The sequence below is a fragment of the Saccopteryx bilineata genome, chromosome X, assembly GCF_036850765.1.
Source record: "Saccopteryx bilineata isolate mSacBil1 chromosome X, mSacBil1_pri_phased_curated, whole genome shotgun sequence".
Taxonomy (NCBI): Eukaryota; Metazoa; Chordata; class Mammalia; order Chiroptera; family Emballonuridae; genus Saccopteryx; species Saccopteryx bilineata.
The window spans coordinates 109,879,738-109,898,577 of NC_089502.1; the positions used below are offsets into that span (position 1 = coordinate 109,879,738).

At 48.7% G+C, this 18,840-nt stretch overlaps 2 protein-coding genes across 2 annotated transcripts in view; both read right to left on the minus strand.

Annotated features, from left to right (window-relative positions):
* Positions 1-529: 529 nt before the first annotated feature.
* ZNF275 (zinc finger protein 275) overlaps positions 530-18,840 on the minus strand; it is a 117,801-nt gene continuing 99,490 nt past the window's right edge. The window contains 1 exon segment of the mRNA XM_066250519.1: positions 530-1,554. Within this exon segment, the coding sequence (XP_066106616.1) occupies positions 530-1,554 (1,025 nt within the window).
* ZFP92 (ZFP92 zinc finger protein) lies at positions 1,629-4,079 on the minus strand. Its single transcript, XM_066249925.1, has 5 exons — positions 4,037-4,079; positions 3,328-3,454; positions 2,160-2,264; positions 1,703-1,842; positions 1,629-1,658 (listed from the first exon to the last, which is right to left on the minus strand). Exons 1-5 carry the CDS (start codon positions 4,067-4,069, stop codon positions 1,629-1,631), a joined length of 435 nt encoding a protein of 144 aa, XP_066106022.1. The 5' UTR covers positions 4,070-4,079.

Below are 18,840 nucleotides of genomic sequence, written 5' to 3' on the forward strand. Positions count from 1 at the left end.
TTGCTTGATGAATTTGAGGGGATGTCACAGCCAAGCTACAGACTACTTACAGAGCTCATCATTTTGAATTTTCTCAAGTTCCTTCCACTTATAAACTCATAAAGAACTAAAGTGTTTTTAGTATCTTCTACCTGGAAACGCTAACAAGCCTTGGGACAAGGTGAGTAACCTCATGAGAGAAAATAGACCATGTCTTCTTCACTCAAGGTGCCTGTGCCCTTGGGGTGGCCCTCCTCATAGGTCTCCTCGTGCCCAAAGCACAAAGTCCCGATGGGTAGGCAAGAGTCCTTTTAGCAACTCACACATCTGTTCCACACGCACACACACACCTGTGCACACACACGCGATGGTAGGCAAGAGTCCTTTTAGCAACTCACACATCTGTCCCACACGCACGCACACCTGTGCACACACACGGCAGCCTGCTGTCGGCCCAGGGCCGAGACTGCAGTGAAGTCCCCACCTCGTCAGCATCGTCGATGACAGAATAGGGGGAGCAGGACGCTCAGCCCTCCCACAGGCAGCCCTGTCAGATGGCACTGCGGGCAACCGTGCACTTAGAGTCTATCTCTGGTTTCTCCTCTTCAGGGTGGGCTTCTGCAGCAGGACTTCTGCAGGCCAAGGAGGCTGGTGCTTTTTTACAGTCACTCTCCTCCAAAGCCTTCATCTCATGGCAAGTTTTCACATAGTGACCGAGCTTCAATTTCCCCTTGAAGGCCTTATCACACTTCACACACGTGTCACACTCACCACACGTGCAGGGCTTCTCACCACTCTTGCCGCAGGCCTTCCTGCTCTCGTGCACCTGCTGGTGCTCCAGGAGGCCTACGCTGCTCCGGAACACCTCCTTGCAGTCTCGACACTCATAGGATCTCACTTCTTTGTGAACGGCCTGGTGCTTGAAGACGTTGGATCTCCTGCTGAAGGTCTTTCCACACTCACTGCATTCATAGGGTTTCTCACCACTGTGAAACCGGCGGTGCTGACTGAGGCCCGAGCGGCCCCGGAAGGTCTTCCCACACTCCTTGCACTCAAACGGCTTATCCTTGCTGTGGAGGCGCTGGTGGTGAATGAGCTGGGAGACACCCTTGAAGGCTTTCGGACACTGGCTGCACATGTAGGGCTTCTCACCACTGTGGGTGCGCTGGTGCTCGATGAGGTTGGAGCTCCTGCTGAAGCACTTCCCGCACACGCTGCACTCATACGGCCGCTCGCCGCTGTGGATGCGCTGGTGCTCCAGGAGCGCAAAGCTGCGCCGGAAGAGTTTCCCACACTCCTGGCACTTGTAAGGCTTCTCACCGCTGTGGATAACCTGGTGCTTGATGAGGTTGGAGCTGCGCGTAAAGGCCTTCCCGCATTCATTGCACTCATAGGGCTTCACACCGCTGTGGGCGCGCTGGTGCTCCAGCAGGGCAAAGCTGCGCCGGAAGAGTTTCCCACACTCCGAACACTCATAGGGCTTCTCCCCGCTGTGGATTACGCGGTGCTTGATGAGGTTGGAGCTCCTGCTGAAGGATTTCCCACACTGCTGGCACAGGTACCGTTTCTCTGCACCTTCGGGACACTGTTGCCCCAGGAGCACATCCTGCCTAACTCTGAGGTCACTTCTCTGCACCATCTCTCTTCCCTCACCCAAGGGGCTGCCTTGGCCTTCCTTCCTGGGACGGTCACCGCTGCTGGAACCTGTCTCTGGAGCATGAACAGGGTTCTGTGTCTGCTCAAGTGTTTCCTCTGGTAGCCTGGTCACCTGGCCCTTACTGCCACCCTGAAGATTGGCCCCTGGGAATTCTTTTACACAGTGTTTCTTCTTGGAACTCAAAGTCTGGCTCTGGATCCTTTCATCTGTAAAGACACAGGGCACTAACCAGTGTTGTTACCTCCACGGATCTCGATTTAGGGTTTGTTTTTCACTCTCACTCTCATTCCGAGGCTGAGAAAGATGAACCAGGAGATGATCGTGGCAGGCAGACCGGAGAGCGAGGAAGGAAGAAGTGGCAGGAGGGACTCCCTTTATCCGGTACCTCTGTGGGGAGGACTCCTTGGGAAATTTAAATCTGACATAAAGGAGAACTTCCCACCCAAAGCGGCTGCCCCACCCTCCGTTGGTCACTGCGCTTTGCACACAGCTCAGGCAAGGTGGCTAAGCACCCTTTACTCACCCGCCCGTATCCCTGTGGCAGTCCTTGCCTCGTTGACGTCTGCTACCCAGGGCTCTTCCTCTTCCTCCAGTAGGGAGATCAGGTGAGGCTTGGAGAATGAAAGTCCTGTTCATGGAAAGGAAGCGGATCAGTCACTTCTGAATTCAGTCCAACTTCAGTATCTTCAGGAACAGAGAACAAAGAACTCTCCAAAAAGTGCCCCAGAGTCCCTCTAAGGAAACTGCGTTCTAAGCATACAGGGGCTAAGCAGGCACTGGGGATTTTAAGCAGGTGGCAATTCAAGCCAAGAGTTATGATAAAGGTGTTATTATTTGGCCTGCATGAGGGCAGTAGGCTTGTGCGGGCTCTGTGTGTGTGTGGACACCCCAAAGCACAGACGGAGGCTTAGATCAGGGATCCAAAGGGGGCGAGACACTAGGGACCATCGAGAAGTGAAGACACCCAAGGGGCTGTCTGCACCCAAAAAGCCAAAGACTTCTGGGTCAGCATCAGATGGAGCAGATGTCTCAGTTCTTTATGCCAAAGTCAGCTAAGGATTCCTGATCTGCCCTGGAAACCCCAGCTCTTCCCGGTGAGGGTCAGAAAGAACTCAGGAAGAAGGCAGTCTCCCTTTGTGGGGGTAAATCACAGAGGTTAAATCTGTTGAGCCTAAAAGGAAAATTGGCGCAAGAGGATCAATTACAAGGTCAAGGGCAGTGGGGTGTGGCAGGGCGGGGTGGGGCGGGGCGGGGCGGCCTCAACTCTCACCCCGCCTTCTGCATGACTTGTCCTGGGCCTCCATGTCCTGGGCCCTCTGCGACTCATGCTGCTAAACTCTCTAACATGAAATAAATGTGAAATGCCACCTTGGTAAAAGTGAATGGAATCTCAAATAGCGCACAGAGTAATTTGTACCTATCTTTTGGGTAGAAGAGGTTAAGTTAAGCTATGAGTTTATATGCAAAATAAATTTGATGGGGGGCACCCATTTGCCTAAAACATTTACAGGTCCAAACCATTTAACTTAAAACTGCCCTGTTGAGACAAAAGGTGGGCTGCAAAGGATTATGGATCTGATGAGGAAATGCATTTATTCTTGGCCTTACAGTAATCAAGAAGCAAAGAAACTCAGAAATAAACTGAATTCAGAGACAGAGTAGGGTACATCGGGTGGGTGTGAGATCCTTACCCACTGACACCAAATGGTGGTAGTTCTCAAGCATCACTTGCTTGTACAGGATCTTTTGTTTCAGATCCAGAAGCTTCCATTCTGTCTTGGTGAAGTACACGGACACATCCTCAAAAGACACTGGCACCTAAAACGAGCCATTCTTATTGCTTCAGGGAAATTCACCCTCATGAGTCCCAGGATGAAGTGGCAGCAAGTAAAGACGGGACAAGGAAGGTACTGGAGAGCTCAGCAGCTGGGGGAGGCTGCGAGAGTTATGAGGCTGAGGCCCTGGACGGTTGGCTCAGTGGTAGAGCGTCGGCCTGGCGTGTAGGAGTCCCGGGTTCGATTCCCGGCCAGGGCACACAGGAGAGGCACCCATCTGCTTCTCCACCCCTCCCCCTCTCCTTCCTCTCTGTCTCTCTCTTCCCCTCCCGCAGCCAAGGCTCCATTGGAGCAAAGTTAGCCCGGGCGCTGAGGATGGCTCTGTGGCCTCCAGCTGCAATGGTACAACACCCCAGATGGGCAGAGCATCGCCCCCTGGTGGGCATGCCGGGTGGATCTCGGTCAGGTGCATGCAGGAGTCTGTCTCTCTGCCTCCCCTCTTCTAATTTCAGAAAAATACAAAAAAAAAAGTTATGAGGCTGGAACATGAAGAGGTAGAAGATGGAGACTGTAAAAGGGAAATGTTGAAATGAGAGGCCATCCAAAGCTGGGGAGCCCCCCTTACCTCGCTTCTGGTCGTCAGGAGCGTGGCTGCCATGGCAAGGGCACAAAGGAGCTAAGGGAAGTAGAAAGAGCCAGGTATGAGATGACGCTCACCTCACTGCAGCACAGCCTCACCCAATCAGGTCTCACTCACAGCTGCTGGGGGCGGGACTTCAACATGGCTGTCTGGGGGGCACGGTTCAGCCCCTAATACTTTTCTAAACTGAGCTTCCGACCCTTCTCCTCACCTATGCAGTGGATCACCTGCTGTGGATTTTGCTCCCTCCTCACGCTAAGCTCACCTAACCAGGTTTCAAGGGAATCTGCTGCTTCTTTCCGTTCTTTTTCTCATGTCCTTCTTCTCTCGTGGCCCCCTTCTCAAGTGAGAGCACCTATGACCCCAGATCTGGAGCCATCCCTGGCAGCTCCACTGCCAGCCTCTTTCTCCCTCAGGTCAGGGTTCTTACAGGAAAACGCCAAACATACCACCTCCACCTGCAAATAGACTTTCTCTCAGGGAAAGAGAAAGACCAGGCTGGTGAGCTGTGCAATGAGGGGACCCCCGATAGCTGGGGGAGAGGGGGTGCTCTCTAAAGGGGTAACATTCAGGCCAAGAGGTGAAGTTTGAGGGTGAGCAAAGAGGGTAGGAGGCCAACAGCACGGCCCATATCAAGACCTCAGACAGGCCTGAGTGCAGTGCTCAAGGTGCTGAAAAGCGGGCTGGTGAATTGCAGAAGGTCAGGCCGTGCAGGCCCGTCAGGGACAGGAGGGAGCTGGGGCTCACACTCAGGGCAGGAAGAGCATGTCACTGAGAAGTGGATGGAATCAGTGTTCTCCACATCAGTTCTCAATGCCAGAAGACAGCGGGGAAGAAGAAAGGTTGTTCTAAGAATGTTGTTTTCACCCAAATGGAGAATGAATGGTGGAAGTACCCTGGGCAGAGCAGCAGAGGAACAAGGCTGTGGACGGTGGGCGTGTGGGCCTGGAGCGTTTCTTATGCTGCTGTGGGTGAGCACAGCTGGTTTGTGCAACGGGAGAGAGAGCAACGGGATAGGGTCCCCAGAGCATTTAAATTGCTCTAAAGTCCCTTATCACCTGTGATGAGTTGTCAATCAACACTGGCTCAGAATAAGTAAACTCATGTGTCTGATGAAGTTTATATTAATCAGAGAGAAAGAATCCCTTATAAGGTTGAGCAGACATCCATGTGATGTCACAATGTCTTCCTGGGTTACTGCTGGTCACAAGAGAGAAAGCTAATCTGACAGTGGTGGGACGGCAGTGGGACACACCTCTGGGATGCTGTGGGGAGCGCTCAGGTGGCCCAAGAGGGCTCTTGCCAAAGCTTGACCAGATTCTAATGCAGCCTTGAGACGCAACTTGCAGTTTATGGAGGATCCTGGGAACAGAGGGGACCAGTTAAAGACATCATAAGGAAGCAACCAGCCCTATCCAGGAGATGAGCTGTTCCCTGGTCTCCTCTGCAAATTAGTGTCACTGGGAAAAGAGGAGGCTTGGGAGGATGACTGTTCTAGATGAAAAGAGATTTAAGAGGCCAACAGCCAACTGCAGTGGAGTCTTTGATGAGATGCTGGTATGAACAAAAGAGGAGTCAAGGCATTGGGGGGCATGGAGGGCCAACTGTGGAGTGACTCTCAGAGGACAGTGGGGACCACTGCTGCTCATGTGTTGGATGGGTAATGACATTGGGTCATGAAAGAAAATATCCTTATCAAAAGATGTGCATTAGGCCCTGGCCGGTTTGCTCAGTGGTAGAGCATCGGCCTGGCATGCAGAAGTCCCGGGTTCGATTCCCGGCCAGGGCACACAGGAGAAGCGCCCATTTGCTTCTCCACCCCTCCCCCTCTCCTTCCTCTCTGTCTCTCTCTTCCCCTCCCGCAGCCGAGGCTCCATTGGAGCAAAGATGGCCCGGGCGCTGGGGATGGCTCCTTGGCCTCTGCCCCAGGCGCTAGAGTGGCTCTGGTCGCAACAGAGCGTCGCCCCTGGTGGGCGTGCTGGGTGGATCCCAGTCGGGCTCATGCGGGAGTCTGTCTGACTGTCTCTCCCCGTTTCCAGCTTCAGAAAAAAAAAAAAAAAGAAAAAAAAAGATGTACATTAAGGCCTTGGTTGGTTGGCTCGGTAGTAGAGCGTCAGCCCACTGTGTGCATATCCTGGGTTCAATTCCCAGTCAGGGCACACAGGAGAAACACCTACCTGCTTCACCACCCTTCCTCTTCTCACTTCTATCTCTTTCTCTCTCTCTCTCTTCCCCTTCTGTTGCCATGGCTCAATTGGAGCAAGTTGACCCCGCACGCTGAGGATGGCTCCATGGCCTCTGCCTCAGGCGCTAAGAAGAGCTCAGTTGCTGAGCAACAGAGCAACACCCCAGATGGTCGGAGGATCGCCCTGTAGTGGGCTCGCCTGGTAGATCCCAGTTGGGGCACATGTGGGAGTCTGTCTCTGCCTCCATTCCTCTCACTGAATAATAATAAAAAAAAGATACACATTGAAGCACTGGGGAAAGAAATGGCTTATAAACTTTCTTTAAAATGTTTGGTAAAAACAAAGGAGAGAGACACACACACAGAGACAGAGACAGTGACAGACAGACAGACACACACACACACATACACACACAGGAAGAGCAAACAAGCAAATAAGGAGAGCTGGAGGCTACTGCTAACCCTGGAGGTGGGTACCTGGGCTTCATTAACTTGTCTGTTTGCTTGATAGTATTCAAAATTAAAAGGGAAAATAGTTTGATAGTTCTTCAATAAATAAACACAGTTATCATATGACCCAGCAATTTCACTCCTGGATATATGCTCAAAAGAACTGAAAACAAGTGTTCAAATAACAACTTATACATAAATGTTTCTAGCAGCATGATTCAACACAATGAACAAATGGAAAGGACCCAATGTCCATCAACTGACAAGTGGATAAACAAAATGTGGTCCATGCACACAACGGAATATTATTTGGTCATAAAGAGGAATGATATATTGATACATGCTCCAATGTGGATGAACCTTAAAGACATTATGCTCAGTGAAAAAAGCCAGACACACACAAAAGTCACAGGTGGTATGATTCCATTTAAATGATGTAATAGAATATTTCACAAGCGCGATCTTGACCTAGTTTGGGAGTTACGATTAAAAGCCCTTTTCACCTGACTGGTGGTGGCACAGTGGATAAAGCATCGACCTGGGATGCTGAGGTCCCTGGTTCAAAACCCCAAGGTTGCCAGCTTGAGTGCAGGCTTGCCAGCTTGAGCATAGGGTCGTTGGCTTGAGCACGAGATCATCAACATGATCCTGAGGTCACCGGCTTGAGCCCAAAGGTCACTGGTTTGAGCAACAGGTTGCTGGTTTAGCTTTGAGCCTCCCCTCCCCAATCAAGGCACATGTGAGAAGCAATCAATGAACAACTGAAGTGAAGCAACGGTAAGTTGATGCTTCTCTCTCTCTCTCTCTTTCTCTTTCTGTCTTCGCCTTCCTCTAAATAAATGATAAATAAAAAATCCTCTTTCTTCTGCTTTAGGGCAGTTTGCTAAGCTCCCACCTCAACTGCCTCCCTCATCAGGGGCCCTCTGGGGCCACTAAACAATCCCCTCAGCTCCCTTATTGGATCCCATATTCAGGGACTACTAGTATCAGACAACTAGAGATCACCCTTATGTCCAGAGAGACCCCACAGAAACTGTTATGCTAGCCCAGGTGCACACCTACATGGCAGCCTCCTCGCCTTTGTGGCTATAAAAGAGTTCTGTCTTTCATCTCTCCAAGTATCACTGTCCTGCGACCTGCTGTCAAAAAAAATCTTATAAAACTTTTGACACTTCAGAATAAGAAAATCCAAAGAGTCATATCTGTGGGCACCAGGACGGGGGAGGGGGGTCAGTGTGTGTATATGACTGCTTCATGGCTATTGGGTTTCCTCCACGGGTGATGAAATGTTCTGGAACTAGATAGTGATGACGGTTGCACAACACTATGCATGTATTTAATGCTGCTGAACTGTTCACTTTAAAAGAGTTTATGTGTCGCCTGACCAGGCAATGGCGCAGTGGATACAGCGTTGGACTGGGATGCGGAAGGACTCAGGTTCGAGACCCCGAGGTTGCCAGCTTGAGCGTGGGCTCGTCTGGTTTGAGCAAAGCTCACTAGCTTGAGCCCAAGGTCGCTGGCTTGAGCAAGGGGTTGCTCGGTCTGCTGAAGGCCCACGGTCAAGGCACATAAGAGAAAGCAACCAATGAACAACTAAGGTGTCGCAACGAAAAACTGATGATTGATGCTTCTCATCTCTCTCCGTTCCTGTCTGTCTGTCCCTATCTATCCCTCTCTCTGACTCTCTGTCCCTGTAAAATATATATATATATATATATATATATATATATATATATATATATATATATCTTAAAATAAAATAGTTTATGTGAATCTCATCTCATTAGAAAGGGGGGGGCAAAAGATGTCACTGTCAAGTAATCATTCTGATGTCCACATGTCACATGTTTCGTTCTGACACACCATCAGTCACTGGGGAACCTACCAAGCTAAAGGTACAGGGCAGACTAGTGACAATAGCCAGGGTTTTCAGACTAGAATCACATTGTTTCGCAGAACAATGCAAGCTATACTTCTCGGTCATGATCCATCTTGGAAAAGACAACAAAGTCTAAAGGAAGAGACATTATCTCTGTTCCCCCCACTCAAAGATATACTAGGATCCAAGCCCCCAATAGAGAAGCAGCTGTTGAGCTACGATGAGCTGAAAGAAACAGCACGGACAGGGTCACCTGTAGATGGAGACCAGCACTGAAGTTCAACACCACACGGCACCCTGGGGACACCAACCGCAATGAGCGGTTGCTCCCAACAGTGTCTATGCTTAAGACCTACTCCCCCAAGTCAGCATACTTTCAAATTCTGGAAAGAAAAAGTAATCCTGGAGAAAGACATGACATACCCTGTCATCACAGACTATAACTCCTCCCCCCAGGTGGGAATGGGGTGATGTTTCTTATCATTTGCATAGGGAACAATCTAGAACGAGCCTGTGGAGCTGAAGAGCAGCTTCCCTTAAGACTCTTTGACCTTGGCCTACCAAAGCAGAGGAGACACTGAAGGATGATCGCAGACCCTGAGGCTGAGCAGCGCCCAGGGCCGAAAGCCAATAAGGCCCTGCCACCCTCCTTGGGGGGGGGGGGGAAGGGGGAAGACTCCCACCCCTCACTGACTGTGGCAGAAGGAAAGCTGAGAATGAAGAGCCACCGCCTGGCCCCCTGGGAGAAGGAAGGAGTAGAGGGTACAGCAGTGCTGCCAGCTGAAGTAAAGCGGCCCCAAAGCCGGAGAGGGGCCAGCGGGCTTTGGTGCTGATGCCTTCAGAAGACTGTAAGATGGGGCTATTTCCCCAGAAAAATAAAACAAAAAACAAACAAACAAAGAGGAAAGATAGTCAGCCAGCAGCCTCACTTAAACTAGCTGAGGAACCGGGGCTTTTCATCCACAAGGAAGGACGCCTAGGACCGCTGCGCCCAGTCTTCTTCCGTCCTGATGGAACTTCCTCTGGGATCTAGTGACTCCAGCCCAACTGCCTTCTCTCGGCCTCAGCAGCTCTCCCTGCAGCGCACCTGCCACCCCCTGGTGGAAAGGCCGGAGGAGCCAGGGCCTGGGGAGGCCAGCTCAGCCCAGAGCCCAGGCCTGGCTCAGATCTACCACAGGTCAGCTCAGGCCCTCCATGTGGCCCAGCCTAGAAAAGCACTCGAAAGAGCAACCCTGCAACTGGTGTCTCCAGACCCTGTCCTTAGCTGAACTGGACATAAAGAGAGCCACCTCCTAGTGGGGTTCTGTCCTTCCCTGCTTAGAACTTTCCCTGAAGTGCCTATCTCACTCAGAATAAACCCACATGGCCCTTCCTGACTTCCTCCTCCTCCTGTCCTCCCACATCCTTGCTCCCTGGCTCCAGCCACACTGGCCTCTAAACTCTTCCTCCTACACACATACCTCAGGATCTTTGCACTGGCTGTTACCTCTGCCCAGTAGGCTCTCTTACTTCCTTCAAGGTTTCCAGAAATGTCACCTTCGAACCACATTTCTTTAACTTGCAATCCCACACCTCACCTCCCTCCTCGTACTCTGTTTTTTCCCATGGCACTTCCCACCATTTAATATACTTTATTAATTCCTCATTTAAAACGTTTACCATTTATTTTCTGTACCCTGCCACTAGAACTGGGCTTCCCTAGCAGAGAGTTCAGATTTCCTCCCTTCTACGTCCCGAAGGCTTGCAGCTGCCGGCCGGCCCTGGGAGCTCGGTGGGTGTGTGTGAGCCCTGGCTCTGCAGGGCGTCACTGCACAATTCCCGCGCAGTCCCAGTGAAGCTCAGTGCAGTCTCTCTCCTACCCGTGGGCCTTCCAGCACGCCCTCACTTCCTCTTCTTAAGCTTTGCCGTGTGTTGCTCTTCACCGCCAACACCCCACACCACCAAAGGGCACAGCCCCCCGCCCGGAGCCCCAGGGCAGGACTGCTGCGACCACCGTCTCTGCGCCAGCCTGCCCGCGCTCCCACATGAAGAGGCGTACAGTCTAAACTTACCAGGAGGCTGGGCACAGGATGCGCTTTTGCCGGCCCCAGGGACAGTAGCGAACCGCAGTCAGTGGACAGACACTGAGAAACCCGGGCTGCCTTTCCTGGGAGCCCAAGAAGGGGGCAGCCCCGAGGACCGGCTGCCAGCTCCCCGAGCTGGCCGCCTCCCAGGAAGTCCCGACGGTCGCCGCTGTCGCAGCTCCCTCGCCACCTGCGGAGATGGCGCCGACCCTAGCTCTCCAGCAGGTCTGAGGCCAAGGCTAACGCTCTGAGCAGCGCTCCGGGTCAGCCCCCAGGAGGCGGCGGGGCTCTGGGAAGGGGCTTGGCCTCGCACCGTCACCACTCGGAATGTGCGTTCTGCATGGCTGTCCGTCCAACCATCCGTCCAGCACCAACCTCCGGGCAGGGAGCGGGCTAAGCGGGGCTGTGGGCAGCGTGGGAAAGGGGGGGCACGGAGCATGCGCGGCGCGGAGGAAGGTGGCGCCGCCAGGCGAGTGCCCGAGTGCCCGCCCCGCGCCCCCCGCGGCGCCCCTCGTGGGAGTTCTGTCATGTCTTCCCACGCACCCGTGCGCACCCTGGGGCAGTTCTGTTCTCCCTCTAGGACCAGCAAACTCATTAGTCAACAGAGCCAAACAAATTATCAACAGTACAAGGATGGAAATTTCTTTTGGGAGCCAAATTTATTAAACTTAAACTATATAGGTAGGTACATTCCTTATGGAGGTAGAACCTACACGTGTTTTTTGTGGAAGAGCCACACTCAAGCGGCCAAAGAGCCGCATGTGGCTTGCAAGCTGCAGTTTGCCCACCAGGGGTAGGTGCTCCTAGGGCAGAACCAGGACTGAAATCCAGGACTGACTGAGGACACGTGCTCTGTTGAGAATGATAAGCTCCCCAAAAAGTTGGGAATATGAAGCCCTGGCCAGTTGGCTCAGTGGTAGAGCATTGGTCCAGTGTGTGGAAGTCCCGGGTTCGATTCCCAGCCAGGGCACACAGGAGAAGTGCCCATCTGCTTCTCCACCCTTCCCCCTCTCCTTTCTCTCTATTTCTCTCTTCCCAATCCTGTACAAGAAAACCCTAATGTCTCAGCCCCAAAACTACTAGACCTGATAAATGAGTTTGGCAAAGTGGTAAGATATAAAAATAATATTCAGAAATCAGTGGCATTTTTATACACCAATAATGGGACTGTCAGAAAGAGAAATTGAGAAAACAATCACATTTACTATTGCGACAACAAAAAAATAAAGTACCTAGAAATAAATTTAACCAAGGAAGGTAAAGGACATACTCAGAAAATTATAAGACATTGAAAAAGACCTCGAGGAAGATACCAACACGTGAAAGCATATACTGTGTTCATGGATAAGAAGAATTAACATCATTAAAATGTCTATATTACCCAAAGCAATCTATAGATTCAATGCAATTCTTATTAAAATACCAATAGCATACTTCACAGATCTAGAACTAATATTCCAAAAATTTATCTGGAACCAAAAAAGAACCCAAATAGCCTCAGCAATCTTAAAAATGAAGAACAAAGTGGGAGGTATCACATTTCCTGATATCAAACTACATTACAAGGCCATTGTAACCTAAACAATGTTAAGCACCAGCTTAACAACAGGCATACAGATCAATGAAACAGAACAGAGAACCAAGAAGTAAACACGTCTTTATGTTCAATTAATATTTGACAAAAGAGGTGAGAATATACAATGGAGTAAAGACAGTTTCTTTAATAAATGGTGTTGGGAAAATTAGGTACATGCAAAAAAATGAAATTAGACTACCAACTTACACCATTCACAAAAATAAACTCAAAATGAATAAAAGATTTAAATGTAAGCCATGAAACCATAAAAATCTTGGAAAAAAAATAAACAGTAGACTCTCAGAAATCTCTTGTAGCAATATTTTTGCTGATATATCTCCACCGGTAAGTGAAAAAAAGGACAAAATAAACAAATGAGACTACATCAAACTAAAAAGCTTTGCACAGCAAAAGACACCATTAACAAAATTAAAAGACAGCCCACTCAATGGGTTAATAACCAAAATTTATAAGGAACTTCTAAATCTCAACACCAGGAAAGTAAACAATCCAATTAAAAAATAGGCAAAGGACCTGGATAGACACTTCTCCAAAGAGCACTTACAGATGGCCAATAGGCATATGAAAAAATGCTCAAGGTCATTAATCATTAGAGAAATGCAAATTAATACCAGAATGAGATACCACCGCACACCTGCCAGAATGGCTTGCATTCACAAATCAAAAAACAGCAAATGCTGGCGAGGATGTGGAGAAAAGGGAACCCTCCTGCACTGCTGGTGGGAATGCAGACTCGTGCAGCCACTGTGGAGAACAGTATGGAGATTCCTCAAAAAAAAAATTAAAAATAAGAACTGTTTTATGACCCAGCTATCCCACTTCTAGGAATTTATCCTAAAAATCCCAAAGCACTAATTTGGAAGAATATATTCACCCCAGTGTTCACTGCAGCATTGTTTGCAATAGCCAAGATCTGGAAACAGCCCAAGTGTCCATCAGTGGATGAGTGGACAAAAGAGCTGTGGTACATATACACAATGGAAAAAGAAGGAAAATCTTACCCTTTGTGACAGCATGGATGCATCTGGAGATTATTATGCTAAGTGCAATAAGCCAGGCAGAGAAAGACAAATACCATATGATCTCACTTATATGTGAAATGTAATGAACACCATAAATGAGGAACAGAATAGACACAAGTAGGGTCACAGGGAACAGATGGACAGCTGTCAGAGAGAAGGGGGAAGAGGGGATAGGGATCAAACTATATATACATAACACATAGAAACAGACAACAGCGTCATAATAGTCAGAGGGAAAGGTTGGGGTAGAGTTAGGGCAAAAAGGGGCAAAAATGGTGAAATGGGAATGGAAGAGACTTTGCATGGGGCATGGGGACACGATGTGCTGTGTAGACAGTGTTATATTGAGTAGAACACTTGAAACCATTTCAACACAATAAATTAGAAATAATTTTAAGTTAAAAAAATAAAACCATGAAGGTGAAAGACCTCATTCTCACATCCAAGTACTAACCAGTCCTGACCTTGCTTAGCTTCTGAGATTAGAGGAGACTGGGCACATTCAGACTGGGATGGCCGTAGACAAGACTTTATTCTCTTAGATGAAAGCTAAGAGAATTAATCAATAGAACTGCACTGGAAGAAATGCTATAGGAGGTTTTTTCTACCTGAAGAAACATGATAGTAGAGGGAAACTTTGATCTTAGAGTGAAATAAAGCAAAAAAGGTTCTTAGCATAAATAACTTTATTTAGCTTCTCCCTATCCTGAACTCTAAATGACCCCAGAACTTGCTTTTTCTAAAACTCACCCCCCCAACCCCCGCCTTAGAGCTAGTTTTGCCAAATTGCAGATGTGTCAGGGGTCGTAAACCCTGGAATATTTAGAAATTTTTTTAGGCATACAAAGATTTATTACTACTGTGTCTTCATCTTCAAAACTTATGATCTTAGTGTCTAGAAATGTTTTTCCTTAAATTGATCCTATAGATAAAACAAGTCAGTAAGATTTAATGAGCTTATTAGCAAGATTGAGTTTTTTTTTTTATTGCTTTGTTTTACTGCTTTTGTATCACGCTTAACTAGGCTCCCACTCCTCCCTATACCCCAATCAGTATGTGATTTTTGTCTTCAAAAGCTAGCCCCGAACTGTGTTAGGGGCCACGAGTTCTTTGGAACGCTAGTTCGCTCACTGGTCGCCGGCTTTTTGCAATAAAGACTCCTTAATTTGACTACTTAATTCTATGGCAAACGTCTGATTTTCACTGTCCCAATATAACAAGAGGAGGGATGAAAACACCGTAAATAGTAGCTATGCGGGTAAATATTAAAGAATATTTTCTCTATAATACACATAACTAAAGTAAAATTATAATAGTATATTGCAATACATGGGTACTGGATAATAGTGTATTGTAATATGTATAATAGTGTTTTATAATACTTGTAGATGTAATACATATGGTAATTACATTACAAAGGATAGGTTAGAGAGGGAATGGATATGGTCAAAAGGTTCTTACATTTATATGAAGTGGCACAATACTAACCATAAGTAGACAGTGAAAAGTTAAGAGTATATGTTATAATTTCTATAGAAACCGCTAAAAAACAACGCAAAGTGGTCGTTGCCTAAAAAGGCAATAAGTTAAAATGGAATTTTGAAAAAAATTATCTCAGGCAGAAAAAGGGGAACATAAGAATAAAAACAGATCACAGTGCTAAAGATTGGATGTTTGTGTCCTTTTTTGCTTTTTTTAGATTTTATTTATTCATTTTAGAGAGAGGAGACAGACAGAGAGAGAGAGAAGTGGGGGAGGAGCAGGAAGCATCAACTCCCATATGTGCCTTGACCAGGCAAGCCCAGGGTATCGAACTGGCAACCTCAGCGTTCCAGGTCGACGCTTTAGCCACTGTGCCACCACAGGTCAGGCTGTTTGTGTCCTTTTGAAAATTCATATGTAAGTATCAAACAAAACCACTAATTTGGAGTGATATTCGGGTGTATTTATCATTTTCTGATTAATAAACATCTGTTTTATGCAACTATTTAATCAAAATGCATTATTAATAGATATGGTTTGAGGTTAGATTTCCACTTTAAAACTCGAATTTCGGGAAAATACTTTTAAATAAAATTATATATATTTGGAAATTATTAAATAGATAATGAATTAATAAAACATGAATTGTGCTTACTTGTCTATGATTGAATATTCACTGAGAAAGAAATAATCGTGAGTCTACAATGTCGTATGTGCCATGTCATGTTTCAGTAAGAAGTACACAAAGACATTTGCACGTTCAGTATATCGCGCACTCTCTCAAGGTCTCCCGTGCAGAGCGCACGCATCTCATAATCACATCTCACTGCACTGTACTGATCCTTGACAAATTGTCATGTCAAATACAGATATGTCACATCACACGGAATGGATGGACTCTGCATCAATTGAATACAGACATTTACAGATCAGTCTTCCAATATCAAAAAGGAGGACATGCCAGAGGACACTTTTGAGGGAGGATGGAACTTACAAAAGAAGGACTGTCCTCCCAAAAGGAGGACGATTGGTCACCTTACCATTAATGGGAATAGTGCTCTTATGAAGAAGACTCCAGATAGTTCTCTCTCCCCCTTCTGCCCCATGAAGACGCGGTGAGAAGACACGTGACTAGGAACTAGGAACTGGCTCTTATCAGACACAGAATCTGCTAGCATCTTGATCATGGACTGTCCAGACTCCCAAATTGTGAGAAATAAATGTTCATATTTTATAAGCCACCCTGTCTTTGGTGTTTTGTTATAGCTGCCAGTATGAACTAAGGCTAAATTTAACCATATAAAAATTACACTCAATGTTAATGGGTTACATACTCCAAAGAAAAGGTAGAGATTGTCAGCATGAAGAAAAGGGCAAATATTTTGCTGTCTACAAGAGATGCAATGTAAAAATAAAGACTCAAATGAGTTCATAGTAAGAGGATCCAAAGTAGGAATGGCTACATTACTACTAGAAAGAATAGATTTAAAGACAAAGACAATTACCTGAGATAAAAGGTAATAGTGATATATATATATATTAATAAGGAACACAGAATTCATAAATGTATTTATACCTTATAATAACAAGCTTAAAATACATAAAACAAATGTAGTTGACAGAATAAAGGGGAAACAGACATATCTAAGGTTATAGCAGGAAATTTTAACTCCTGCTTCAGCAATTGATTCATCTAGATAAGAAGTCGTAAAAATACAGGCTATCTTTACGACATTTTCAACCATAATAGAAGACAAACTAAAGAAAATTTGAATTTGCAACAAGACGCTTCAAGGCTTGGGACATCAAGTCCTGAGGCTGAGGCGAGGCATATTGCTACAGTAACATTTTCCTCTTCACGTGCTCTTCGGATCCAATCATATCTGCCTTGCACCCAGACCGCCTAGAACTTTCTACCTTATCTACCAGGGGATTCTGGGAGCTCCCTGGAAGCCCTCCTGGCCTTGGCACGGAGTGCTTGGGAGAGCAGTCCCCCGCTGGGCTCCTGGGCTTCTGGCTGCGCAGAAGAGGCGAGCTCTTCGGAGACCTTCTGCAGTGGAACTCCAGAGTCGTCCACCAAGGCCGAGAAAGTAAGGCCCCAGGGGGGGACTTGGCGGGGACTCCGTAGCTGGAGTTGGGGGAAGGGCGCCCTGTCCAGGGGGTTGGAGAAGAGGGCTAGCGTGTGGGGATTGCCAGTAGGGGGTCCCAGGGTGGGTATCCCTGTGAGGGGGCAGGGGGGGCTCTTGTGAGGAGGCAGTGGGTGCAGTCAGTGGCTAAGCGGGTTAAATGGTTGACCAAGCAGGGGAAGGGATGTCTCCCTAGTTTGGAGGGGGAGGACCACGACCGTGCTTCCAGGACCAAGGAGACCTACCTTGAGGATGCGTCGGTGGGTGGGAGGCAGGCAGGTCCCCGGTGCCCCGACGTGAGGGGAGGACTAACGCTTACTGTTGGGCTGAGGAAGGGCTAGTGATCACGGTGCAGGCGATCGGGAGGACTCCCGCGTGTGGGGAGCTTCCACGGGGCGTGTGGGGAGCTTCCACGGGGCGTGTGGGGAGCTTCCACCTGGCATGTGGGCGTGTGGGCGTGTGAGGAGCTTCCAGCGGGCGTGCGGGCGTGTGGGGAGCTTCCACCCCCCGGCGTGCGGGCGTGTGAGGAGCTTCCACCCCCCCCCCCCCAGCGTGCGGGCGTGTGGGGAGCTTCCACCTCCCGGCGTGCGGGCGTGCGGGCGTGTGGGGAGCTTCCAGCGGGCGTGTGGGAGAGGGAGCGGGGAGAACGCGGGCTGCCAGGCCAGGAGGGGTGCTCCTGCTCAGGGTATGGAGAACTGAAATGGGCGGGTTACCAGCTGATATGGGCGGGGGGGGGGGAGCTCCAGGTTTTGGCGGTAGTGGAAGGTCTTCCCGGTGTGGGGAGGTTGGAGAAGACCACTAGTGTCCTCTGTCAAGTGTGGCCATAGGTGGTGCGAACGCGGAGGGGCCACAGCGGAGGACTGGCTGCGGGTGTGGGAGGGGCGCGGGGAAGGGTGGGTTCCCTGATGTGAAGAGGCTAGAGGGGCAGGCTAACATCTAAGCAAGTAGGGACGCGATGCTAGAGGTGAGTGCCTCCGGCTAGTGTCCGAGCGCCGCTTGCGGGGGGGGGGGGGGAGCGCCTTGCAGGGCAGGAGAGGGTGTAGCCCGGCGTCCAGGGAAGGGACGGGCTGTAACGTAGAGCCTCTGGCTAAGGGTGTGTGTTGGTGGCGGGGCGGGAAAGGAGCCTCCTGGCAGGTGGGGAGCTGGTGATGGTGTGAGCGGGAGGCACCGGGGTTGCTGTGATTTGGTGAAGGCTGGGGAATACTGCAAATGGCATGGGGGCGGAGTTCGGGGTGGGTCGCTGCAGTTGGAATCTGAAAGGCCGCTGTCACCGCTTTGGGGTTGGCATAGGGATTGCAGTGTCAAAAGGGGCAAGGCTTTGGCCTCCACAGAAAAGAATAGATTCTTTACAAGGGTGACTTATGCATTTACCCAGATACACTATGCGTCCAGCCATAAAAAAGTCTCCATTAGTTTGAAAGGATTGCATTTTCACCTAATAAGTTCCCTGATCTATTTGAAATTAATAATGATAACATATCTCTAAATATTTGGAAACCCATGGACTAAAGGAAATCACAAAGGAATCTAGAAAATATTTCTTGCCAAATACTTTAATAAGAAAAAATACAACTCAATCAAAATTAGTGGGAAGCAACTATAGAAACAGGAAAATGTATTGCTCAAAATGCTTCCAGATTTTGGCTATTGTGAACAATGCTGCAGTAAACATGGGGGTGCATATGTTCTTTTGAATCAGTGCTATGGTGTTCTTGGGATATATTCCTAAAAGTGGGATAGCTGGGTCAAAAGGCAGATTCATTCGTAATTTTTTTTTTAATTTTTTTTTTTTCTTTTCTGAAGCTGGAAACAGGGAGAGACAGTCAGACAGACTCCCGCATGCGCCCGACCGGGATCCACCCGGCACGCCCACCAGGGGCGACGCTCTGCCCACCAGGGGGCGATGCTCTGCCCATCCTGGGCGTCGCCATGTTGCGACCAGAGCCACTCTAGCGCCTGAGGCGGAGGCCACAGAGCCATCCCCA